General features: G+C 41.9%; 1 protein-coding gene across 1 annotated transcript in view; it reads right to left on the reverse strand.

Moving 5' to 3' along the window:
* LOC137381609 (phosphatidylinositol-3-phosphatase SAC1-like) overlaps positions 1 to 26,368 on the reverse strand; it is an 88,519-nt gene that overhangs the window by 19,860 nt on the left and 42,291 nt on the right. The window contains exons 8-16 of the mRNA XM_068054321.1: positions 22,427 to 22,528; positions 21,089 to 21,174; positions 17,748 to 17,834; positions 17,007 to 17,075; positions 16,831 to 16,910; positions 8,619 to 8,717; positions 8,318 to 8,456; positions 2,373 to 2,442; positions 1,580 to 1,652 (exon numbers count right to left, since the gene is read on the reverse strand). Of these exons, the coding sequence (XP_067910422.1) occupies positions 1,580 to 1,652; positions 2,373 to 2,442; positions 8,318 to 8,456; positions 8,619 to 8,717; positions 16,831 to 16,910; positions 17,007 to 17,075; positions 17,748 to 17,834; positions 21,089 to 21,174; positions 22,427 to 22,528 (805 nt within the window). The remainder of the gene's footprint in view (positions 1 to 1,579; positions 1,653 to 2,372; positions 2,443 to 8,317; positions 8,457 to 8,618; positions 8,718 to 16,830; positions 16,911 to 17,006; positions 17,076 to 17,747; positions 17,835 to 21,088; positions 21,175 to 22,426; positions 22,529 to 26,368) is intronic.

Below are 26,368 nucleotides of genomic sequence, written 5' to 3' on the forward strand. Positions count from 1 at the left end.
TTGGGCATCAAAAAAAGTGTCCCCCTGATGGAATACAATCTATTGCTGTGGACCTGCACTGGCACATTCTCTTCTTTACTTTCCACACAGGCTTTGTATTTCTTGCTGAAACTGCCCGTATACATCGCATCAGAGAGACCCTTCACCACCCACTCTCCAATCACAAGGACCTTGAACAGGTGGCTATTCAGCCTCAAACATCCACTTTCAAACCTGAATCAAACATCAAGCTTCCTTAGCAACACTTGGTGAAAAAACCTCAATTCCAAATTGTTCTCCTGAGAGCATAGGTTAAAAGGAGAACTTGATAGAAGGGTTTTGGTAGAGTCAATATGGTCGGTAACTAAAGGACACTGATTTAAAAAGGTATTTGGCAAAAGAACCAGAGGCAACATGGGGGAAAAAATTTAGAGTGAGTTATGATGGTCTGGAAAGCACTGCCTGAAAGGATAGTGGGAGGCAGGTTTAATAATTTTTCAGATGAGAATTGGTAAATACTTTGTTGCAAGAAATTTGCAGGACTATGGGGAAAGAGCGAGAGAGGGAGATTAATTGGATCACTCTTTCAAAAAGCTGGCACAGGTACGATGAGCTGAATCACCTCCTTCTGTATCAGTTTATCAAGGCTCAGAAATCTTCTTTGACAAACTGCGTAAAACACCCAAAAAAAACTATTTCCGATTTCACTCTTTCACCCTACATATTTGTAAATTTTCTCTTGTTGCTGTGTTGCACTTGGCATTGCAGTTAACCAGGAATAAAATGAAAACTACAAATCTCATGATTTGTTTCCACTTGTGGGAGTGTCCAGAACAAGGGGCCATAAATAGAAGATAGCCACAAACTGATCAAATGAAGAATTTAGGAGCAGTTTCTTTACAGTAACTGGTGAGAATGTGAAACTTGCTGCCACGTGGAGTGGCTGAAGCAAATAATATTGCCGCATTTAAGAGGAAGCTTGATGCACACGAGGGAGAAGGGAATAGAGGGAAAAGGGAGTTATGGGAAAAGGCCATTTGTGTGGGACAAAGCTCAGGTGGAGTATAAACACCAGCTGACCAGTTAGGCTGAAAGAATCTGCAGCACAGGAAATCAGGCTATGCAATTCTAGGATGCATTTCTTTCACATATGTTTAGATTCCTTTATAAAAGCTGGAAATGCTGTTCTCATTTCAGATTGCCAGTATCCACAGTATTTTGCTTAGATCTCTTATTTGGTCCAACTAGTAAAACAGGATGGCTAATATTTCTTTTCCTACAGTCAAAAAATTTAAGGTGTCACTTTAAACATTTACTATATGACCCCTATACACAAAAAAAGAGTTTTAATTATACTAGACTACTAAAGGCAAAAAAGTGTCACTGTTTTAAGCAGATTAAAAATTGATGTACTAGCACTTATACTGCCATTTTCTGAAGCAAACACAAGTGTCAAAAATCACTCAATGGGAATTTTATTCATATTTCTCAGCTTAAGTTGCTTTCCCTGCTCCCCTCTCCATGCATATTAACTTGTTTGCAACAAAACTTTCACGGTGTAAACCATAGCAGTCAAGAGTTAACGCTCAGAAATAATTACCTTGTAAAGTCAGTCTTTAAGGCCCCAGTTCCAGCGTACTGTTTGGCACATGCATTCGCATTATCGGCCCATGCTGTGGACAAATCAAATTATCGCTAAGCTGTAGTACTGTAGTCAGCAAAAGTAACAATTGCTAAATTTTATGTTTAAAGTAGATTTTCCTCCCAACTTTTCTCCCCTGTTGAAGGGCACAGACTCCATGCTGGTATAGGACTCCTTGGGCATCCTCTGGTACTTGTGTCTAAATGGACAATATATGCATTATCCTTGACAGCGAGTATGGAAGCCATCACAGCCACTCCCATCACCCGATGTCCAAGCACACCTTCTTCTAGCAGGGAGAGACCGATAGCAATCAGACGCAAGAACTCTCACACCCTCACCCAGGGATACTAAAGCCAACTGTATTGCTCCTACATAATAAAAACAAGAAATGCTGGAAACACTCAGGTCTGGCAGCATCTGCAGAGAGAGAAGCAAAGTTAACGTTTCAGGTCAGTGACCCTTTTTCAGAACTGACAAATATTAGAAATGTAAAAGGTTTTTAAGTAAAGCAGGGGGTGGGGCAAGAGATAACAAAAGAAAAGATATTGATAGGACAAGGTCACAGAATAACTGTATTGCTCCTACTGCTGAGATCAGCTCAGCACAGATCAGGGGTCAAATCTGAAACCTCACTGGTGTGTATGCTTCAGCTATTCACTGGATAAACTCACCGAGCTAGCGGAGGAGCCCACTGTTTCATATTAAAAGATTTCACCAAATAGTTTTTGGAAACGGAATTTAAACTCACCATTTTTGTAAATCTTTTCAAACTCTGCTTGTTCTTCAATTCTTTGGCCAACATGAAGAACACCCATCCTCTAAACCCAATAGAAAAGAAAGTGTTTAATAATGTATAACAGACGATGAGTTTGTTTAAGCTTGCAATATGATACATTAAAAGTTATGGCTGCCTTTGGATCCACTTTTTCTGCTTTTAAATACCTATATGAGGTGGTCTCAACAAATTGTAAATAGTGTGGTTCTTAACCACATGGATCAGGGTCCTACATTTACCCATTGGTCTTTGGGACAGAGTCTGTTTGTGCCAGATCACAACACCACAAGCTATTTCCATTTTGCAGATTGAGTAGGAAGGATGCCTCTGATCACTATCCAATAATCAGTTGCTGGAAGCGCATGTGCAGACAGGATTGGCCTGGGCTACAATGGCTTCGTGGTTGAACTGCCTGCCAACATTGCATGCTCAGTTCCATTCATGAAAATGGCCATTTGGTCATGAACCAGAGGATCTCTGCTACCAGAATAACCATCCTATAGTACAATTAATCCCCTGTCTTCAACAATGGAGGGGCAAAGGCAGCAGAATGAGGAACAAGGTAAAACACAAAAGTTTAGTGAGTATCTAAATAATTGGAAATATATTAAGAAACTTCCTTCTGTTCTAACACTTCAGAATGTGCTGCAGCAGTACTTATAAGAATCAGCTGTCTGATATATACTGTAAAGCGAATTGTGCAACTTAACCACATAACCTCTAATTGGGTTATGGATTTGTAAGCATTTCCAGGCATCCATTATCCTCAATCTGTTTTCATATTAAAATGAAGGTTACCGTTGATCAGAAACTTAACTGGACCAGACGTATAAATAGTCTGGCTACAAGAGGTCAGAGGCTGGAAATTTTGCAGCGAGTAACTCCCCCTTTGAGCCCCCAAATCCTGACCACCATCTACAAGGCACAAGTCTGTAGTGTGATGGAATACTCTCCACTTACCTGAATAAGTGCACCGCCAACAACACTCAAGAAGCTTGACACCATCCAGGACAAAGCAGCTCACTTGATCGGCACCCCACCCACCACCTTTAACATTCACTCCTTCCCCCACTGGTGCACAGTGACAGCAGTGTCTACCATTTACAAGATGCACTGCAGCAACTCGCGAAACCGCCTTCAACAGCACCTTTCAAACCCGCAACCTCTAGCACCCGGAAGCAGCCGTATGGGAACACCATCACCTGCAAGTTCCCCTCCAAGTCACGCACCTGGAATCAGGTCAAAATCCTGGAACACCCTCCCTAACAGCATCTTGGGTGTACCTACACTACATGAACTGCATTAGTTCAAGGTGGTAGCTCACCACCACCTTCTCAAGGGCAATAAATGCTGGCCTTGTCAGTGATACCACCATCCCATATACTAAAAAAAAATGCAAATATGAACTCTAATTTTGTGTGACCCATCATTGATACTCTCTCTGCTCACCCCATTTTTCTTCATTATAAAAGTTTAAAATTTTATAAACATATGCATTCTATTACACATGAAAATGAATGGTTAGTGAATGAATTTCAGATATGCAAGGAATAGGGAAATTCATGAGTCTGTAAATGTGCAATCCATCCACATTCATTCAATATTGATACTGCAGCAATTATTTACTGTATTTTATATTGAGATGACAAACATATACGGTGAACACATTTAAAATAAATTGTTTATGAACACTATTTGTGGAGATGTGTAACAAAACCAGATTTATTTCTCATTTTATGCACTGCAGCTACAATGCCAAAACATGGAGCGAATAAAGGTCATTCAAAACTCTGTCCGTGTCCTTACTTGCACCACCTCCTGTTCAATCATAACCTGTGTTCACTGACCTACACTGGCTCACAGTTAAGCAATACCTTGATTTTAAAAATTCTCACTGTTTTCAAATCCTACCATGGCTTTGCCCCTCCCTATCTCTGTAATCTCTTCCAAATCCACACCCAAGATCGCTGCATTCTTCCAATTCTGGCCTCTTAAGCATCCCTGATTTTAATCGCTCCACTGTTGGCAGTCGCGTCTTTACCTGCCTTGGTCCCAAGCTCTGGAATTCCCTCCCTAAACTTCTCTGCCTCAAACTCGTTCCACCTTAAAACTTACCTCTTTGACCAATCTTTTGGCATCAGCCCCAATATCTCCCATGTGGCTCGGTTTCAAGTTTTGCTTTTTTAACGTTGCTCTGAAATACCTTGGAACATTTTATTACATTTAAAAAAAGGTGCTATATAAATACAAGTTGTTGTTGTAAATCTAATGCAAGAGCCAAGTAATTACCTGTACAAGAGTGCCAGGTAATTCTGGTTAATCAATGTTTCTAAAATAATTCCGTTTTATAGTTTTTTTTGTGAAGCTCCCTAGTTATCAGTTTAAAATAAACTGAATGGACATATTTTAGGGGCGTTTGGCATCCAGAAGAGAAACACAGGACCAGAACAAATATCCTCACAGGGAGATTTGCTAGTACTTTTGGGAAGGGTTTAAACTAGCTTGTCGGGGGATGGGAACCCAAGGGGTAGCTCAAATTGGAAGGAGGTAGAAAAGTAGCAAGTCACATTAGAAGTCATACAAAACAAAGGTAAGCATCAACTAGGCTTAGAATGCAGAATGTCAAGACAACAAAGTTAAGGGCACTCTATCTGAATGCACGTAGCATTCACAAGGTAGATGATTTAAAGTCCCAAATAGAGATGTAAATGGGTATGATCTAATTGCCATAATGGAAACATGGCTACAGGGTGACCAAGACTGGGAACTGAATATTCAAGGATATTCGACATTTAGAAAGGACAGGCAAAAAGGAAAATGAGGTGCTGTTGTGCTGATAAGGGATGGGATCAGTACATTAGTAAGGGAGGATCTCCAATCGGAAGAACAAAATGTGGAATCTGTTTGGGTGGAGCGAAGAAACAGCAAGGGGCAACAAACATTGGTAGGAGTTGTAGTGTGGGGCATGGTATTAAATCAGGAGATTATAGAAGCATGTGGCATGGGTAATACAGTAATCATGGGTGACCTCAATCTGCATATAGACTGGGTAAACCTAATGAGCACTAATGCTGTGGAGGACGAGTTTCTGAAGTGTGTTAGGGATGGTTTTCTAGAATAGTATGTTGAAGAACTGACTAGAGAACAGGCCATTTTAGATCTAGTATCATGTAATGAGAAAGGGCTAATTAATAATCTTGTTGTAAAACAACCTTTAGGGATGAGTGACCATACTATGACAGAATTTTACATTATGTTTGAAAGTGAGGCAGTTCAATCTGAAGCCAGGGTGTTAAATTTGAACAAAGGAAATTACGATGTTATGAGGGGCAAATTGGCTGAGGTGGACTGGGAAAATACATTAAAAAGGTACGACAGTAGACAGGCAATGCATAGTCTTTAAAAGAAATATTACATAGTTTACAGCAACTATACATTCCTTCAAGACACAAAAACACCAAAAGTAAAGGCAGTCAACTGTGGATAACAAGGTTAGTTAAGGATTGTATAAAATTAAAAGAAAAGGCCTATAAAGTTGCCAGAAATAGCAGTAAACCTGAGTATTGGGAGGATTTTAGAATACAGCAAAGGAGAACGAAGAAACTGAAAGGGAGAATAGAATATGAATGTAAGCTGGCAAAAAATATAAAAAACAGACTGTAAAAGCTTCTACAGGTATGTAAAAAGGAAAAGGTTTGGCTAAGACAAATGTGGGTCCATTACAGGCAGAGTCAGAAGAATTTATAATGGGGAATAGAGAAATGACAGAGAAGCTAAATGATTATTACTTTGTGTCTGTCTTCATGGAGGAAGATACAAGAAATCTCCCAGAATTAGAGATCCAACGGATTAGGGGGAAATGAGGAATTGAAGGAAATTAGTATTAGTAAAAAGGTTGTATTGGAGAAATTAATGAGACTGAAGGTTGATAAGTCCCCAGGACCTGATATTCTACATTCCAGAGTGTTGAAAGAGGTAGCTTTGGAGATAGTGGATGCATTGGTGATCATCTTCCAAAATTCTATAGATTCTGGAGCAGTTCCTGCAGACTGGAAGGTCACAAATGTCAACCCCACTATTTAAGGAGGGAGGGAGAGAGAAAACAGGGAATTACAGACCTGTTAGCCTTACATCAGTCGTTGGGAAAATGCTAGAATCTATTCTAAAGAATGTGATAAATGGATACTTGGATAATAATGATCCAATTAGGCATAGTCAACATGGATTTATGAATGGGAAATTATGTTTGACAAAAACCTGGTGGTGTTTTCTGAGGATGTTACTAACAGAATTGATAAAGGGGAGTCAGTGGACATGGTATTCTTGGATTTTCAGAAGGCTTTTGATAAAGTCCCCCACAGGAGTTGGTTAACAAAATTAAAACACATGGAATAGCAGGCAATATACTGGCATGGATTAAGGATTAGTTAACAAGCAGAAAGTAGGAATAAACGGATCATTTTCACATTGGCAGGCTGTGACTAGTGGGGTACTGCAGGGATCAGTGCTTGGGCCCCAGCTGTTCACAATATAAATCAATGATTTGGATGTTGGGACCAAATATAGTATTTCCAAGTTTGCAGATGACACAAAACTAGGTGGGAATGTGTGTTGTGAGGAAGATGCAAAGCGGCTTCAAGGGGATTTGGATAGACTTGGGTGAGTGGGCAAGAACATGGTAGATGGAATATAATGTGAAAGAAATGTGAGGTTATCCACTTTGGTAGGAGGAATAGATGTGCAGAGTATTTCTTAAATGGTAAGAGATTAGAAAGTGTAGATGTACAAAGGGACCTGGGTGTCCTGGTCAATAAGTCATGGAAAGCTAACATGCAGGTGCAGCAAGCAATTAGGAAGACTAATGGTGTGAGCCTTTATCGCAAGAGGATTTAAATACAGGAGTAGTGAAATCTTGCTTCAATTGTATAGAACCTTGGTTAGACTGCACTTGAAGTACTGTGCGCAGTTTTGGTCCAGTTGCCTTAGAAAAGGATATTACTTCTATAGAGGAAGTACAGCGAAGGTTCACCAGACTTGTTCCCGGGATGGTGGGACTGTCCTATGGAGAGAGATTGGGGAAACTGGGCCTGTATTCTCTAGAGTTTCGAAGAATGAGAGGTGATCTCATTGAAACCTACAAAATACAGGGTAGATGCAGCCATGATGTTTCTCCTAGTTGGGGAGTCTAGAACCAGGGGACACAATTTCAAAATAAAAGGGAGAAACCGCTTAGGGCAGAGATGAGGAGAAATTTCTTTACTCAGAGGGTTGTGAATCTTTGGAATTCTCTACCCCAGAGGGCTGTGGAAGCTCAGTCATTGAGTATGTTTAAAGCAGAGATTGACAGTTTTCTGAAGACCAAATGACAAAGGGATATTAGGATAGTGTGGGGAAAAAGGCACTGAAGTGGATGATCAGCCATGATCATATTGAAAGGCAGGGCAGGCTCGATGGGCTGAATGGCCTACTCCTGCTCCTATGTTCCTATAATGCAAAGTCACTTTTGAAAAATCGATGATATGACTGCATGCCTGACCTATGACACTGCTAAGCGTACAAGCAAACTAAAGGCAAAAGTAGTCTAGAATATATTCTAATTTTCATTTGAAAAAAATTCTGAAGCAGATGCGCGATATAAAACACAAATTTTTCAATTTACTTTGGTTATATTATGATGGTCACAGAGGTTTGGAATAAGTTACCTTCCTCAGCAATGTAAACATAAGATCTCAAGTTACAATATCATGCCCTGCCCTTATTCTATACAGTGCAGGAGTCAAGAAAAGCTGACAATTCTAGACTGAGGAATATCAAATCCTGTTTCACTCACTATTTACAGACACTGGTATTTCTGAATGAAGAGCATGTTTAAACATTAAAATCGTCACTAAATAATAAGCTGGCAAAGAGTTTCTAACCTGAAGCTGAGACTGGAGAGAGCGGTGTGCTAACAAACTTTGCACCACGTTTGTCCGATCCAAACAGTCAATGCAATTGGTCCGGAAAGTTCCTTCCTGCTGTAACAGCATCTTCCCTTCAGAATCCACCAAGAAATAACTGTTATTAAAACAAAAATAAGTGACTACCTCTTTTATAAAATAAGATAAATGAAAACAATCACGATTTTTCTATACTAAACTTGAAAGTTAAGATACTTTGATTAAATTAGCAAAGTCCTAAAGATTTTTAACATTTTTAAAAAGCACAAAAACCGCTTACCCATATTCATCTTGTTGATCTGCTACATAATCCAAAAGGATTTGGAGCCGGTCCCATCGCATACGGCTGCATTCCTTGTGGAAGTCAAATGCACAATATCTACCAAAATGACAGCAAAATGTGAACTTTAAAAGAAATAATTCATAATAATGGCCATAAAGGATGGGGGGGGGGGGGGGGGGGCACAGTACGTAGGCTTCTGAAATGCAAATATGACCACCTAACCTGGTCACCCCTTGCCAAAATGTGAATGGTCTCCAGGTAGGCAGGATTAAAAAAGATGGAATGCCTCAGAGTTTCATAGCGGTTAGAATATGTGGAACTCACTACTGCAAGGAAAAGTTCAGGCAACTAGCATAAATACATTTAAGAGTAAGGTAGATAAGTACAGTAGGGAGAAAGGAATAGAGGTTATACTGATAGCACTGAAGCAAGGTGGAAGGAGGCTTGTGTGGAGCATAAACACCAGCAACAAGTTCACCATTTTGTATTTATGGTAGCAGCTTTAATGTAGTAAAATGCCCCAAGGTGCTTCATAGGATGTTAAAATTTGACACTGAGCCACATAAGCCAAAAGCTTGGTCAAAGTATTAGGTTTTAAAGGAGGAAAGCGAGCCATGACAAGCAGAGGGGTTTAGGGAGGGAATTCCAGAGTTTAGGGCCTTGGCAGCTGAAAGTACGACCTCCAAATGGTGGAATGATTACAATCAGGGATGCTCAAGATGTCAAAATTGGAGGAGTGCAGATATCTTGGAGGGCTGGAGCAGATTACAGAGATAGGGAGGGCCAAGGCCATGAGAATTTTGAAATCAAGGCATTGCTTAACTGGGAGCAAATGAAGGTCTGCGAACACGGGATGAACAGGACTTGGTACTAATTAGGATACAGGCAGCAGGTGGAGCAGGCTTGAGGGGCCAAATGGCCTGCCCATGCTCCTATTTCTTATAAGCAGAGTTTTGGATGACTTCAAGTTTAAGAGGGTAGAACATGGGAGACCAGCCAGGAGTGCATTGGAATAGTCAAGTCTAGAGGTAACAAAGGCATGAATGAGGGTTTCAGCAGAGAGAATCAGAATAATACAGTGAAGAGGCCCTTCGGCCCATCAAGTCTGCACCGATGCATTAAAACACCTAACCTGTCTACCTAATCCCATTTGCCAGCACTTGGCCCATAGCCTTGAATGTTATGACGTGCCAAGTGCTCATCCAGGTACTTTTTAAAGGACGTGAGGCAACTTGCCTCTACCACCCTCCCAGGCAGGGCATTCCAGACAGTCAACAACCTCTGGGTAAAAAAGTTCTTCCTCAAATCCTCCCGCCCCTCACCTTAAACTCATGACCCCTCGTAACTGACCCTTCAATTAAGGGGAACAGCTGCTCCCTATCCACCCTGTCCATGCCCCTCATAATCTTGTACACCTCGATCAGGTCACCCCTCAGTCTTTTCTGCTCCAGCGAAAACAACCCAAGCCTATCCAACCTCTCTTCACAGCTTAAATGTTCCATCCCAGGCAACATCCTGGTGAATCGCCTCTGCACCCCCTCCAATGCAATCACATCCTTCCTATAATGTGGCTACCAGAATTGCACACAGTACTCCAGCTGTGGCCTTACCAAAGTTCTGTACAACTCCAACATGACCTCCTTGCTTTTGTAATCTGTGCCTCGATTGATAAAGGCAATTGTCCCATATGCCATTTTCACCACCCTATTAACCTGCCCTTCTGCCTTCAGAGATCTATGGACAAACACGCCAAGGTCCCTTTGTTCCTCGGAACTTCCCAGTGTCAGGCCATTATTGAATACTTCTGTCTCACATTACTCCTTCCAAAGTGTATCACCTCACACTTTTCAGCATTAAATTCCATCTGCCACTTTTCTGCCCATTTGACCATCCCGTCTATATCTTCCTGTCACCTAAGACACTCCACCTCACTGTTAACCTCTCGGCCAATCTTTGTGTCATCCGCGAACTTACTGATCCTACCCCCCACAGTCATCCATGTCGTTTATATAAATGATAAATAGGGGACCCAGCACAGATCCCTGTGGTACGCCACTGGACACTGGCTTCCAGTCACTAAAACAGCCATCTGTCATCACTCTCTGTCTCCTACAGCTAAGCCAATTTTGAATTCACCTTATCAAGTTACCTTGTATCCCCATGTGCATTTGCTTTCTTGATAAGTCTCCCATGTGGGACCTTGTCAAAGGCTTTGCTGAAATCCATGTAAACTACATCAACTGCACTACCCTCATCTACACACCTGGTCACATGCTCAGAAATTCAATCAAATTTGTTAGGCATGACCTCCCTCTGACAAAGCCATGCTGACTATTCCTAATCAAATTTTGCCTCTCCAAGTGGTGATAGATTCTCGCCTTCAGAATTTTTCTCCAATAGTTTCCCTACCACTGACGTGAGACTCACTGGTCTGTAGTTCCCTGACTTATCTCTACAACCTTTCTTAAATAGTGGGACCACATTAGCTGTTCTCCAGTCCTCTGGCACCACCCCCATAGCCAGAGAAGAATTAAAAATTAGGGTCAGAGCCCCTGCAATCTCCACCCTCGCCTCCCACAGCATCCTGGGACACAAATCGTCTGGACCTGGAGACTTGTCCACTTTTAAGCCTTCCAAAACCTCCAATACCTTGTCACTCCCTATGACAATTTGCTCAAGAACCTCACAGTCTCTCTCTTTAAGTTCCATATCTACATCCTCTTTCTCTTGGGTGAAGACAGATGTGAAGTATCCGTTCAACACCCTACCAATGTCCTATGGCTCCACCCACAAATTTCCCCCTTGGTCCCTAATGGGTCCTACTCTTTCCCTGGTTATCCTCTTCCCATTGATATACTTACAGAATATCTTGGGATTTTCCCTACTTTTACCAGCCAGAGCTTTCTCATATCCCCTCTTTGCTCTAATGGCTTTCTGAAGCTCCATCCTACACTTTCTGTACTCCACTAATGCTTCCATTGATTTGCTCTCCTTGTATTTGCCAAAAGCCTCTCTTTTCCATCTCATCGCACCCTCAATGTTTCTGGTCATCCATGGTTCTCTGGGCTTGTTGCTCCTACCCATTACCCTAGAGGGAACATGTTGGGCCTGTACCCTCCCCATTTCCCTTTTGAATGCCCCCCACTGCTCTTCTGTCGATTTCCCGACAAGTAAATCTTTCCAGTCGACCGTGGCCAGATCCTGCCTTATTTTACTAAAATTCGCTCTCCTCCAATCCAAAACCTTTGTTTGCAACTTGTCTATCTCTTTCTCCACAAGAAGCATAAATTGTACCATGTTGTGGTGGCTATCACCAAAATGCTCCCCCACCAACACATCAACCATCTGTCCAGCTTCATTCCCCAGAATTAGGTCCAGCACTGCACCCTCCTTTGTTGGATCCTCTACATATTGAGCTAAAAGGTTCTCCTGTATACATTTTAAGAACTCCACTCCATCTAAGCCCTTAACACGATGACTATCCCAATTAAATGTTAGGTAAGTTGAAATCACCTAATATAATCACCCTATTATTCTTACACTTCTGCAAATTGCACACATCTTTGCTCCTCAATTTCCCACCAACTATCGGGGGGTCTATAACAAACACCTAGCAATGTGGCTGTCCCTTTTTTATTCCTAAACTCTACCCATAAAGCTTCATTTGATGCCCCCTCCAAGATATCATCTCTCCTTACTGCAGTAACTGATTCCTTAACTAATATTGCAATGCCCCCTCCTCTGTCTCGCCTGAAGATTCTATATCCTGGGATATTGAGCTGCCAATCCTGCCCCTCCCTCAACCATGTCTCCGTGATGGCTACTATATCACAATTCCACGTGTTAATCATTGCCTTTAACTCATCCGTTTTACCTGCAATACTCCTGGCATTAAAGTAGAGGCCCTCCATACTGGTCTTACTCCCTTGAAACTTAATTCCGCTGTATTCCCTCTGACTTGTTCGCTTTCCTGTGTTTAGCTGTGTCCCTATCTGCTAGGAGTCTGTATTCCCTCCCCCTGCTAGAATCATAGAAAGCTTACAGCACAGAAAGAGGCCACTTGGCCCATTGTGTCTGCGTCAGATGAGCTGAGGCAGAGGTGTAGTTGGACAATTTGAGAGAGGTGGAAAAGGGTGGTCTTAATGAAGGTGCAGAAATGTGGCTGGGAGCTCAGTTCAGAGTCAAATATGGCGGCAAGGTTGTGAACAATCTGGTTCAGCCTCAGACAGTTGCTAGGGAGAGGGAAGGAGTCAGTGTCAAGGGAACAGGATGTGATGGGGACCAAAGTTAATGGCTTCGGTCTTCCCAATTTTTAGTTCGGAGACATTTCTGCACACACAGTGCTGGACGTTGGACAAGTAGACTGACAATTTAGAGATAGTGGTGGGGTTGAGAATGGTCATGGTGAGGCAGAGCTGAATGTCATCAGCATATATGTGGAAACTGATGCTTTCAGATGAGGTCACCGAGTGGCAGCACGTAGATGACATAGGAGGGAGCCAAGGATAGAGCTGTAGGGGATACCAGAGCAAACAGTGCAGGAGCAGGAAGAGAAGCCTTTCGGGTTGATTCTTTGGCTACGTCGGGATAGATGGACCAGTTGGGCCAAATGGCCTGATTCCGTGCTATAATTATGTAATTATTGTAGAGGGAGCGCAACTGCAAGACATTAATTATTGTTCGGTACAAAAGTATTCAATCTCTAGCAGCAGTATATTTAAATTGTTTCTTTTCTTACTTTATGATTCTTGTGCTCATCACAATGAGTCACGTTAATGATCAGAACAATTTTCATTTTTGGCACTGTCAACCATTAAGCATCGCCAGGTACGCAGTGATTAGCTGCAGCGATAAGCTGCCTTTACTGTCATTAGCAACGAACAGGAGCTTCCACTCCTATTCCAAGATGGAAAATCAACAGCATACCAAAAATATGTAAGCAAGCCCGACCACAGAAAGTATGCTCAATAATGGTCATGTCTGGTGGGCACAACCCAATACCAACTTCCTGCTGAGATTCCACCAAAATGGATAAGCCCAGCTAATGTGTCTCCGCCTCAAATCAGAAGACCAACACCAGCTGAAACAGTGGGCTTTCTGGGGCAACTGGGTGAGATCGGCAACTAATCCTCAGTACTGCAAGCTCAAACTGCCAGGAATTGGCTTGAAATTGCCCAAAATAACAAACCACACTTGCTGTTAGCAGATAAAAATTTCATCCCATCAAACTGGTTTGAACCCAAGTCCTACAGTAAAAGGCCAGTGTTTACATTACTACAGCACCCTGCCCCTCAAATCAAGATTAAGCATTCCCTGGTAGGCATAGCACAAGCAAATGCAATTTATTCTAGGCTTCCCACAGACTAGTGTTAACTCCAAACTCAAAGTACCTTCTACTGCACCACTGTGGAACTTGTGCTTTCCATACCAATCATCCTTATGGGCTTCAGTGAATTTACGAGCATGTGAGCATGAGCGAGGGAGTGAACGTGAGAGCACGAAGGAGAACAAGAACGAACGAGGGAGACAGCGTGAGAAAAGAGAAAAACAAAATGAACATTTATAAAGCACCTTTCACATCCTCAGGACATCCCAATGCACTTTACTTTTTGAAGCGTACTCCTATAGGGCTACAATTATCTAATGTTATCTTGGGTCCAACCTTCAAGCTTCACATGGTTTCATCTGCTTGTGTGGGAAGCCTGCCCTTTCCTGCACACTTACTCAGGTCTACTCCCCAACTCAAATCTGTATTTCAACCAAAGTCCTAGGCCAGAGCTGATGGCACCTGGCCCAAGGTGCTCGTCCCAGTTGCTGACAGGTGTCAAGCCTTATGATTTCTTTCAATTCCAACTCATTTTAAAAGGAGACTACTTGAAAGACCACTTCTAGATTCATCGCTTAGTGCCTGAAACAGCAGGAATGGAGAAGACTGCCTGTCTTGGAGACAATAAAGGACTCCCACAATTGTGTCCAAGAAAAAAATGGTCTTCCCAGTCCAACTATTCTCCTTTCAAATGAATCCAATTAATCACATTTGGAATGTATGGGCGGGGAGGGATGAAAGGCATGCATAAGTGGACTCAGCAGATGAGGTACCGACCTACTCCTTAAATCATGACAATCTTGAATGGGGGAAGAGAAAGGCCAGATTAAAAATTTTGTACCTCATTTTAAACCCCACATGCTTTTGCCACTTCAATCCTGCTGTGCTGAATGCATGTAATCTACAGCTTTTAGCCTTGCAAAAAGGTACAGTACCATTAGAAGAAATTTTAATAGATTATTTATAGTCAGTGGGTGAAAATGTGCATGTAACTTTTTGCTAAATTTCTTTTCAAGAAAGTCTCAGGAGCCAAATATGCATTAAGCGCATTTTGATTGCAAAACTAGCAAGCAGTCGGGATGCTGAGCTCAGTAATTGTTAAACTAAAATCAGAAAGAAAAAAATGGAGCAAAATGAAAATAACCTGATAAATGTCAGCCAACACGGCTTGAAAAGTGTTTAGCGTTGTCTGATCAACCTCATGAACTTATTGGAGGAAGCAAGAGAGCCAAATTAGCAAGGGCAAAGCCACACAAGGCTTTTAATAAAGTACACGACAAAGCCTTTACAAACTATGCTCAATGGGTTACAAGGATAAAATACTGACATGGATTAGTAACCGGCTAGTGTGAAGGAAGGAGGGGGTAGTTTTCTGGGGTACTCAATAAAAAGGAGAGAGATCGTGAGTGGGATTCTTCAGGAGAATGTGCTGAGCCCCTCCTGATCCTTACTTACATAAATATGATCTACATTCACAGTTTGTTAAAGTGGTAGCAAAATTTGTAAATCACACCTGTGAACTCAAAAGGAGGTAGCGAAGATCTTTCAAAAAGTGAGCTTGACATGAGCTTGCACCTGGGCTGAGCAGTGGCAAATGAAGTTTAATACTGACAAATGTTTGACTGTATTGGAAGTAAAATCGGAGACTACCAAGAATGAATTGAACTTGCCGAGGAGGACTTTGAGAGAGATCACAGGATGTTAGTGGAGTCGCTCCTGTCTACCATATCCAAAACAGTGTGAGGCAACAACAGCACACTGGGTTACTGTGCTAAATCAGTTAAACTCAAATCCCCAGAAGGCCTCATGAATTTATGCTATCTCCTGGTCAAACCTTAATGAGAATAGTGCACACACTTCTGATGACTGCAACCCAAGAGGGCCAATCAGGCCGGAAAGGCAGTATACAGCAGCAGTACATGGTAACTCCGTGTTAAAGGGTTCAGCTGGAGAAGATGGGGCTGAAAGGTGTTATTTTACGCAAATGATGGGCAGATTTTATATAGAGGTACCACGTACAAAATATTTACTGGGATAAATTAAACCTGGATTAATTGTTTCTAGCACATTAAGGTTACAGAACAAGAAAGCCAAGGTTCAAAGTTATGAAGGGCAAATTTAAAACAGATGTCAGGGAGTATTTCCTTATGCAGGTGGTGATGAATAACTAAGATTTCCAGGAAATGTGGTTGAAGCTCAAAGGCTAAACTCATGAAAGAAATAGCTCAATGCTGTCGTCGGAAGATACTAGGGCTACATTTTGGAAAAATTAGATCAAATGGGCCTGCTTTTCTCCAACCTTCCTGCAAATGTTAGTTTGGGTCAGTTGGTAACAACTCACCAAGTCAGAAGATTTCATACTTAACAATCTAGACAAACTCCAATGGAGCATTGCGGATGTGCTGAATCCACAAGTTGGCATCTTGCAGATGGGACAAAGGCTGTACTTTTTTTTTTTAAAATAAATGGTTGGATGTTAAAGATCCCATAGAACTATGAGGAAAAACAGGACAATCTCCCAGTGCCCTGGCCAACATCATCAAAAGACGTTTAACTGGACATTCATTTAATTGCAGTCAGTGTGAGAAAAGGCATCACATATTCATCTACAAATTCCAAAAGTAATGAATTGTGAAGTGCTTTGAGGCAGTTCAGACAGGTGTGATAAGACTATACAAATGCAAGTCTCCCTTTCTTTTCATGGTAACAGGCAGTGAGATGGCGGTCACACCCATTATATTCACTGCCTTCTCTCAAGTGCAATAAAAAGGGACAACAGAAGGAAATTGTAAAATCGCCGGAGTCACTTCAAATTATTTTTTAATAAATACAAACAGATGACCGATAGCATTAAGCTCTCCAAATGATAGTGCGGAAACGTACTTAACCATCCCAATGCTCATGCTGGAAGCCATTTTGGAGAAAACTTGCTCAAGGGATTTTTCAGGACCTTTCTGATCGATCTGTAAAGTGAAAATATTTTTAAAAACATAAAACAATGAGTTTCAGTTTCAAAGTTAAGAGTTAGTGTTGGCATATTTCGCAAAAATAAAACATACCAAGTTAACTATGACTTGCTTCCCATAGCTAATGAGCTGCGAATCAAAATGCCTTTGAAAGCCATCCATCTGAAATCAAAATTTAAAAATGTTTAAAATCCACTAATTAAAAGAGAAATCCAGTCAACGGCATCAATAATTTAAGTGTACTAAAACACTAAGGTTGCGATGATTAATGGGACAAAAGCAATATGTCAGCACAGTAATACTTTCTGCAAATTTCTACACTTACCACATTGAGCACAATTTGCTACCCAGATACATTCCTGAAGTGAGTGAAAATGCCAGTTTGAGCAAAAACAAATCATTTGCCCTATTTCTAATACTCAACATCCGATTACAAGCACCTTGTTTGCATTAAAATTAGAAGAACTCTATGCACATAACCTCACCAAATTGAAAATGAAATACCATCCATCATGGTACATTCTAGTCTTTAGCCAACACTGAATTGCCTTAAAAATACAATTTAACAACAGGTTTTTGCACAGCCTGAACACTCTTGTTTAGCTATACAAATTCAGTTTTTCCAAGCAACGAACACATTTGAGACAGAATGGGCAACTGGAACTGTGCCAAGGAAAATTACATATTTATCATATTCAAAAATGAGCACTGGTACAAAACAAACCTGCAAATATAAATATATTAGCACAGCAGAACTGTTCTCTTACAGCAGGTCAAGAGAACCATGTGCCCTTTACTGAAAATTGTCACCTGGTGTTTTTAAAATGTACTCACATGGTTCATGGATTTACTGATCTGTGGCTTTGGTTTGTATCTTAGGTTCGGCCTTTGTGACCAGAAAAAGGGAATTGACCCTCGTGTCTTGAAAACAGGAAAAAAATTTATTCAACATCTGGCAGCCCTCAAGAATCATCTTTTACAGTATTGAAGCAGCTGAGATCTTAAGTAACTTTATTGGTATATTAAAAAGTGATTAAAAATCTTCAATAAAAACTCTACACTATTAGCTATTTCTTTATCCCTTTCCCATATCTAGTATACCTTTTATTAAACTATATTTCTTATTTTTCTTAAACTTAAGTGCTTTCCTTGGTCTCTATTGACTTGATATTCATTCTCAGAGCCAAGCTTCCTAGTAAAACAAATTCTTTTTCTAAAGATCAACATCATGTATTTACATAGCTCCTTTAATGTAGTAAAACTTCCCAAGGGGCTTCACAGTAGCGTTAAATAAAATTTGACATTGAGCCACGAGATATTAAGACTAAAAGCTTGGTCAAAGACGTAGGTTTGAAGGAATGGCTTAATTGTGCACCACGAGTACTGTACCACAATGCTTATACTACAAACCGGGCTCTACCTCTCCACCATCTCGCATGAACTCACGACCACCACTCCTGACTGCTGCTGAAACCATCATCCATGCTTTTGTTACCTCCAGATTCAGCTATTCCAATGCAAACAATGCATCCTCCATAAGCCTCAGCGCATTTAAAATTCTATTGCCTGTATCCATTCCCACACCAACTCACGTTCATCCACCACCTCTTGTGCTCAATGACCTGCACTGACTCCCGTCCCCAATTCCTCAAATCTTAAATTCTGATCCTAGTGTTTAAATCCCTCATGGCCTCCCCCCTCCCGTTCTCTGAAACCTCCTTCAGCCCTACAGCCCTCCCCAGAACTCTGCATTCCTCTGACTCTGGCCTTTTACACATTCCCCACGCTTTTCACCCCACTAAGGTTGGCTATGGGTTAACTTAAGCAAGGAGTCAGCAGGGCTAAAAGGGGTCATGAAAAGTCATTGGCAAACAGAATTAAGGAAAATCCCAAGGCTTTTTATACATATATAAAGAGCAAGAGGATAACTAGGGAAAGGGTTGGCCCACTCAAGGACAGAGAAAGGAATCTATGTGTGGAGCCAGAGGAAATGGGAGAAGTACTAAATGAGTACTTTGCATCAGCATTCACCAAAGAGAAGGACTTGGTGGATGATGAGCCGAGCGAAGGGAGTGTAGATAGTGCAGTCATCTCATTATCGAAAAGGAGGTGGCGTTGGGTGTTTTGCAAAGCATTAAGGTAGATAAGTCCCCAGGGCCTGATGGGATCTACCCCAGAATACAGTGGGAAGCAAGGGAAGAAATTGCTGGGGCCTTGACAGAAATCTTTGCATCCTCATTGGCTACAGGTGAGGTCCCAGAGGACTGGAGAATAGCCAATGTTGTTCCTTTGTTTAAGGGTAGCAAGGATAATCCAGGAAATTATAGGCCGGTGAGCCTTACGTCAGTGGTAGGGAAATTATTGGAGAAGATTCTTCGGGACAGGATTTACTCCCATTTGGAAACAAAATTAGCGAGAGGCAGCATGGTTTTGTGAAGGGGAGGTCGTGTCTCACTAATTTGATTGAGTTTTTTGAGGAAGTGACAAAGATGATTGATGAAGGAAGGGCAGTGGATGTTATCTATATGGACTTCAGTAAAGCCTTTGACAAGGTCCCTCATGGCAGACTGGTACAAAAGGTGAAGTCACATGGGATCAGAGGTGAGCTGGCAAGATGGATACAGAACTGGCTCTGTCATAGAAGACAGAGGGTAGCAGTGGAAGTGTGCTTTTCTGAATGGAGGATGTGACCAGTGTTGTTCCGCAGGGATCAGTGCTGGGACCTTTGCTCTTTATATATACAACAAAATGATTTGGAGGAAAATGTAGCTGGTCTGATTAGTAAGTTTGCGGACGCCACAAAGGTTGGTGGAGTTGCAGATAGTGATGAGGATTGTCAGAGGATACAGCAGGATATAGATCGGTTGGAGACTTGGGCGGAGAAATGGCAGATGTAGTTTAATCCGGACAAATGTGAGGTAATGCATTTTGGAAGGTCTAATGCAGGTGGGAAGTATACAGTAAATGGCAGAACCCTTAGGAGTATTGACAGGCAGACAGATCTGGGTGTACAGGTCCACAGGTCACTGAAAGTGGCAACGCAGGTGGATAAGGTAGTCAAGAAGGCATACGGCATGTTTGCCTTTATCGGTCGGGGCATAGAGTATAAAAATTGGCAAGTCATGCTGCAGCTGTACAGAACTTTAGTTAGGCCACACTTAGAATATTGCGTGCAATTCTGGTCGCCACACTACCAGAAGGACGTGGAGGCTTTGGAGAGGGTACAGAAGAGGTTTACCAGGACATTGCCTGGTCTGGAGGGCATTAGTTATGAGGAGAGGTTGGATAAACTAGGATTGTTTTCATTGGAACGATGGAGGTGGAGGGGCGACATGATAGAGGTTTACAAAGTTATGAGTGGCATGGACAGAGTGGATAGTCAGAAGCTTTTTCCCAGGGTGGAAGAGTCAGTTACTAGGGGACATAGGTTTAAGGTGAGAGGGGCAAAGTTTAGAGGGGACGTGCGAGGCAAGTTCTTTACACAGAGGGTGGTGAGTGCCTGGAACTTGTTGGCAGGGGAGGTGGTGGAAGCAGGTAAGATAGTGACGTTTAAGAGGCATCTTGACAAATACATGAGTAGGATGGGAATAGAGGGATACGGTCCCCGGAAGTGCAGAAGGTTTTAGTTTAGGCAGGCACAAGATCGGCGCAGGCTTGGAGGGCCGAATGGCCTGTTCCTGTGCTGTACTGTTCTTTGTTCAGTCTAGGCCCTAGACTCTGGTATTCTCTATAAACTTCTTAGCCTCTCCCATTCCCTCTCTTCCATTACAAGCTTTGTTAAAGCCCATCTCTTTGACCAAGATTTCAGTCATCCTTCCTCAAACTTGGCAATATCCGATTAACACTACTGTGAAATACCTTGGGTGTTTTTCTTCTTTTAAGAGGCACTATACAATTGCAAGCTATTGTTGTTGCCTTGCCTTTGTAGTAAAGCCTTCAGCCACTGTGGCTACACTCTCGAACTCCCCTTTCTAAATCACTTTGCCTCCCCACCTCCCTCCTTTAAAAGCCTACTCAAAGTCCATTTTTTTTGACAAGGCCTTTGATCACCCCTCCCAATCTCTCCATCGATGGCTCAGTGTTCTTTTTTGTCCATTTCCATTTGGGAGGTGCAACAGGATATTTTTCACATTAGAACACTGAAAAAATGTAAGTTTTGTCATCATGTGACTTACTTGTACAAATGATGCTTTATAACCATTGTATTGAACTATTTGTTCGGTCTCCACAAAGTTTGCAGCATGTCCTTCAGAATCAATACCTAAAAAAAGGTTTAGACATAAAATTCTATAAACTTTTCTTAAATGAACATCCAATTTAAATTAATCGGCCAGGCTTCTCAACTAAAATTACAATTTACATGAAGACTCAACTGTCACTAAATCTTATTTTTTTCCAATGCACCTCTTCTCAACTTGCGAACCATGACCTCAAAAAAGGAGACAAAATGAATAGGAAATAGTTAAAAGCTGATAATGGGCCAAAAGCAATTTAATAATGTACAGAGCTGACAACCAGGAATTTAAAAGCTAAATGTGAAAAGGATTGTGACAGCCGAGAGCACAATCTATATAGCAAATACAGTTCTCTATTGGCTTTGCAACGATGGTACAGTATTTAGAGACAGCACAGCAGACTTTAAGTCAAAAGAGCCTTACAATATGAAAATCTGAATCCCTAAAACATTTTGGATATAAACTTATAAATACACTTAAAAGACAACAAACACAAAGCTTATATTTAAGGTTGCAGGTTTGAAGAAAAATGAGGAAAAATTGTTTTCTTGATAGACAAAAAAAAACCACAATTTGCACTTAAATACATGAAAACTAAAACATTAGTTAATTTGCCTTTCCTTCCCCATTTATGCACTATTTCCTGGTCAAAAAACTGGTCCTAGAACCATCTAACCATCTGCTAGTGTTTGACAACAAGTTGATGGGAAATTGTAAGCACAAACCTACATCCTACCTTTAGTGGCACAATGTAATAGTATACCAACCCTGTGTCATTTTGGCACCATTCTTGCTTGGAAAAAAAGTCATGAAACACAGATGAATATCTTAGCTCAGGATGAATCAAAAAAAAACTCCACAACCCTACCCAGATTAGTTTATATAATCAGTGAAGAATTTCTCAACAATGTCCTAAAAAAATCAATCTTCAACAGCCTTAACCTATGTATTTTGTTCTATTGCATAGTTCTACCTTTAGATATACCTCAAGTTTACCTCATCGATACCATTTAATATTTTCTAATTTTATATAAAGACTCCCTTTCAGTCAATTCCTTTTAGAGCTAAAGAGCTATTATCTCCAGTCCTTCTTCATAATATGCAATGACACCGAGATCAACCTTACGGTTCTTCCCTGCACTTGTTCCTCAATCTGAATGTTACTTGCGTCTTAGTGACCAAAAATAAACAAAACTCAATGTAGTATAAACTACACCGTACAGTTAAAAGCAGAACATCCCTTACGTAATTGATCACTAACAGGATCTGCTCACTTACCTCTAACATAGTATCGGACTCCCGCCCTGAAACAACTCCTCCTGGACATAACTGTCCAGTCAAAGTACTTTCCATTTATGCTGCAACGTTTCACTGTCATGACTGAGATAAGAGATGGATGGTTAAGGATATTTAAATTATGTAGAGGTTCTATTAGAAGGATTTGCTAGAGCAAGATAGAACATTACATTTGTTGTTTCAAAAATAACTCCATATTTAATACAATATAGCTTTAAGGCAAAGAGCATGTACAACAGGCTAGGTTCTCAAAGATGAGGCAGAGATGAGGCGCAAGGGCGGCACAGTGGTTAGCACCGCAGCCTCACAGCTCCAGTGACCCGGGTTCAATTCTGGGTACTGCCTGTGTGGAGTTTGCAAGTTCTCCCTGTGTCTGCGTGGGTTTTCTCTGGGTGCTCCGGTTTCCTCCCACAAGCCAAAAGACTTGCAGGTTGGTAGGTAAATTGGCCATTATAAAATTGCCACTAGTATAGGTAGGGAAATGTAGGGACAGGTGGGGATGTGGTAGGAATATGGGATTAGTGTAGGATTAGTATAAATGGGTGGTTGATGGTCGGCACAGACTCGGTGGGCCGAAGGGCCTGTTTCAGTGCTGTATCTCTAAAAACTAAAACTAAAGTATTTCGATAACGATCTTTCACTGAACAAGAGTTGCAAAACACTAAAATAGTCAGTTAAAAATAGAAAAGATTGAGAAATTCACCTGATTAAAATCAAGAGTCCAGCAAAACCTACACCTTTTACTAAAAATAACTACTGCAATGGTTACAACATATGCCAAGAATTAACTCTTATTTATCAAACAAGATTAAATGCCACATTGTAATCTCAAAGACCTTTTGAGGATTTACCTGTATGGTAAGTTTCTGCCAGCATCTTAGATATTCATTTTATAAAAGGAAAATTTTACATTTGTGCAATTTTCCACATCACCGTCACTAACTAGATTGTTCCTAAAATATAGATTTCTCCAATACAGCATTTACAAGAAGTCATCGGCTGTCCCTTGATTTGAAGACACCTACTCAGGGTCGCAAGTTTCTGCCAGGAGTCTTCATGTGACTGGGCAGGCCTATTTCTGATCCACAGATCTTTGAGCACTTGGAGCAGGATGTCCCACGAGATAGTGGAATCTGGAGTGCACGATTTGCTTCCTTTTCTTTGCTTCTCAGCCATCTCTCTGCCTCATCATTAAAGCGTTGGGGGGGGGGGGGGGGGGGGGCAAAGCGGGACGCAGCTTGATGGACAAGTTGTCGCCACTGAGCGATTGGTAGCAAGCTCATCCCAGTTAAAGGTCAATGCAACCATGCTTCAAAGAGAGAGCTTCAGGATGTCTTTGAAGCATTTTCTTTATCCTCCCCTGGAACATTGGCCATTTCAGAGTTGAGAGATCAGGACCTAGAAGGGAAAGGCTTTTCAGCTATGCTGACAGTGGCCAGTCCACCAGAGTGGATGCTTGTGGATCTGGCTCAAGGACACTAGCATTTGTTAGACAGTCCTCCCATGGAATTTCTCCAGCGCTCGTGTCGCTGATACACATTCCCAGTCTTGCTGCAGTACAGCAGCGCAGTGATGATAACTGCTCTACTAAGACTTTTGTTGATTTAGAGTCAATCACTTGCTGCCATAATTTATAGAAGGCGGAACTGCTGCAGCTGATCCAGTGTTGGATCCCACGGTCAATGGTGGCCTTTTTGACAGAGTGTAATTGTCAAGGTACGAGAAGTGCTCAACATATTCTGAAGTCTCTCCAACATACATGGGAGGTGGAATATTTGGCTGACCAGGTGTGGGTTGATATGGGTTTTGTTTTGGCAGCATTCAAGGACAGGCCAAGCTTTTTGCATGCAAGTCTGGTGCAGAGTGGGCAATGGCACTGCAGTCATCTGCAAACTGTAGCTCATGTAAATCTACAGGGATCAGTTTAGTTTTGGTACAGAGGCAACCGAGGTTAAAGAGCTTTCCATCTCGACGGTATTTGCGTCGAGTAACTCACCTCACGACTCCCCAAAGCCTGTCCACCATCTACAAGTCACGAGTGTGATGGAATACGCTCCACTTGCCTGGATGGGTGCAGCTCCAACACTCAAGAAGCTCGATACCATCCAGGACAAAGCAGCCCGCTTGATTGGCACCCCATCCACCACCTTAAATATTCACTCCCTTCACCAAAGCACAGTGGTAGCAGTGTGTACCATCTACAAGATGCACTGCAGCAATGCACCAAGGCTCCTTATACAGCACCTTCCAAACCCACGACTTCTACCACCTCGAATGACAAGAGCAGCAGATTCATGGGACCACCTGCAAGTTCCCGTCCAAGTCACACACCATCCTGACTTGGAACTATATCGCCATTCCTTCACTGTGGCTGGGTCAAAATCCTGGAACTCCCTTCCTAACAGCACTGTGGGTGTACCTACCTCACTTGGACTGCAGCGGTTCAAGGCAGCAGCTCACCACCACCTTCTCAAGGGCCAATTAGGGATGGGCAATAAATGCTGGCATAGCCAGTGACACCCACTTCCCATGAGTGAATAAAAAAAAAAACTGACAGCAGAGGGCAGTTGATCTTTGATGTGAATAGCCACCATCAGGTAGATTGTGAATAATGAGGGCTATCACACACCCTTGCTCGAGCCCAGTCCTGATTTTGAAGGCGTCTTTCAGATCTCCCACCAAAGACAGTTGTAGTAACGTCATAAAGCAATTTCAGGATTGTGGTAAAGTTTCTTGAGTATCCAATTCATAGGAGCACAATCCAAGGTGAAACGCTTTGGTCAGGTCTATGAATGCAAATAAAGAGTTCCTGAAGAGATGCTATTCAACATTTCTCTTGGATGACCATGTCACAGGCTCCCCTGGAATGCCAAAAGCCATACTGTGCGACTGGGAGAATTTCCTCAGCCGCAGGAAGTAGGCAATTCAGGAGAATGCAGGCCAGAATTTTCCTTCTATGGATAGTTTCCGCGGCATGATTTATCTCCCTTCTTGAAGCTAGGTACAATTGCCACATTCCTGAAGTTGGTGGTGGGGGGAGGGGGGGGGGGGTAAAAAGAGAGAAGAGGGAAGGTAGAGCTTTTTTTTTTAAAAACCTCCTAAATTTGTAGGATGAGAACAGTGTTGAGATATGAGCAAAGGTCTGCTGGCTTTGAAGACCTCAGCTGGAATACCATCAGAGCCGCAGGCTTTTTAAAAAAATCTTTTTCATTGCTTGTTGCAGCTCTCCCATCAATAGTGGTTCACCTATGGATTCTACAATAGGGCACCAGCTGTCACTGTGGATTCAAATGTTCATTCCAATGTATATGGATGCAATTGTCACCTTTAAGAGAAACACCATCCTGTGAACGAAGGGGATTCTGTCCACTTGACCAGTTGGCTTCAAAAAAAAAAGCTTCCCATGTGTGATGATCAGCATACTGTTGGATCTCAGGCTTTCCTCTTCCCACATGTCCTTTATCTGCCAGATGTGTCTTGGGCATTAACCTTCAGCTCTTGGTATGCTGCCTTCTTAAGCTGTGACCTTGACTTGTTCTGCCAGGCAATGAAGGCTGCTTGTTTTTGTTCCAAGTAGCATCATTTTCTATAATGTGGCGACCAGAATTGCACACAGTACTCCAGCTGTGGCCTTACCAAAGTTCTGTACAACTCCAACACGACCTCCCTGCTTTTGTAATCTATGCCTCGATTAATAAAGGCAAGTGTCCCATATGCCTTTTTCTGAAGGCAGAAGGGCAGGTTAATAGGGTGGTGAAAAAGGCATATGGGACACTTGCCTTTATCAATCGAGGCATAGGTTACAAAAGCAGGGAGGTCGTGTTGGAGTTGTACAGAGCTTTGGTAAGGCCACAGCTGGAGTACTGTGTGCAATTCTGGTAGCCACATTATAGGAAGGATGTGATTGCATTGGAGGGGGTGCAG

This window comes from Heterodontus francisci, chromosome 2, assembly GCF_036365525.1.
Source record: "Heterodontus francisci isolate sHetFra1 chromosome 2, sHetFra1.hap1, whole genome shotgun sequence".
NCBI classification, from domain to species: Eukaryota; Metazoa; Chordata; class Chondrichthyes; order Heterodontiformes; family Heterodontidae; genus Heterodontus; species Heterodontus francisci.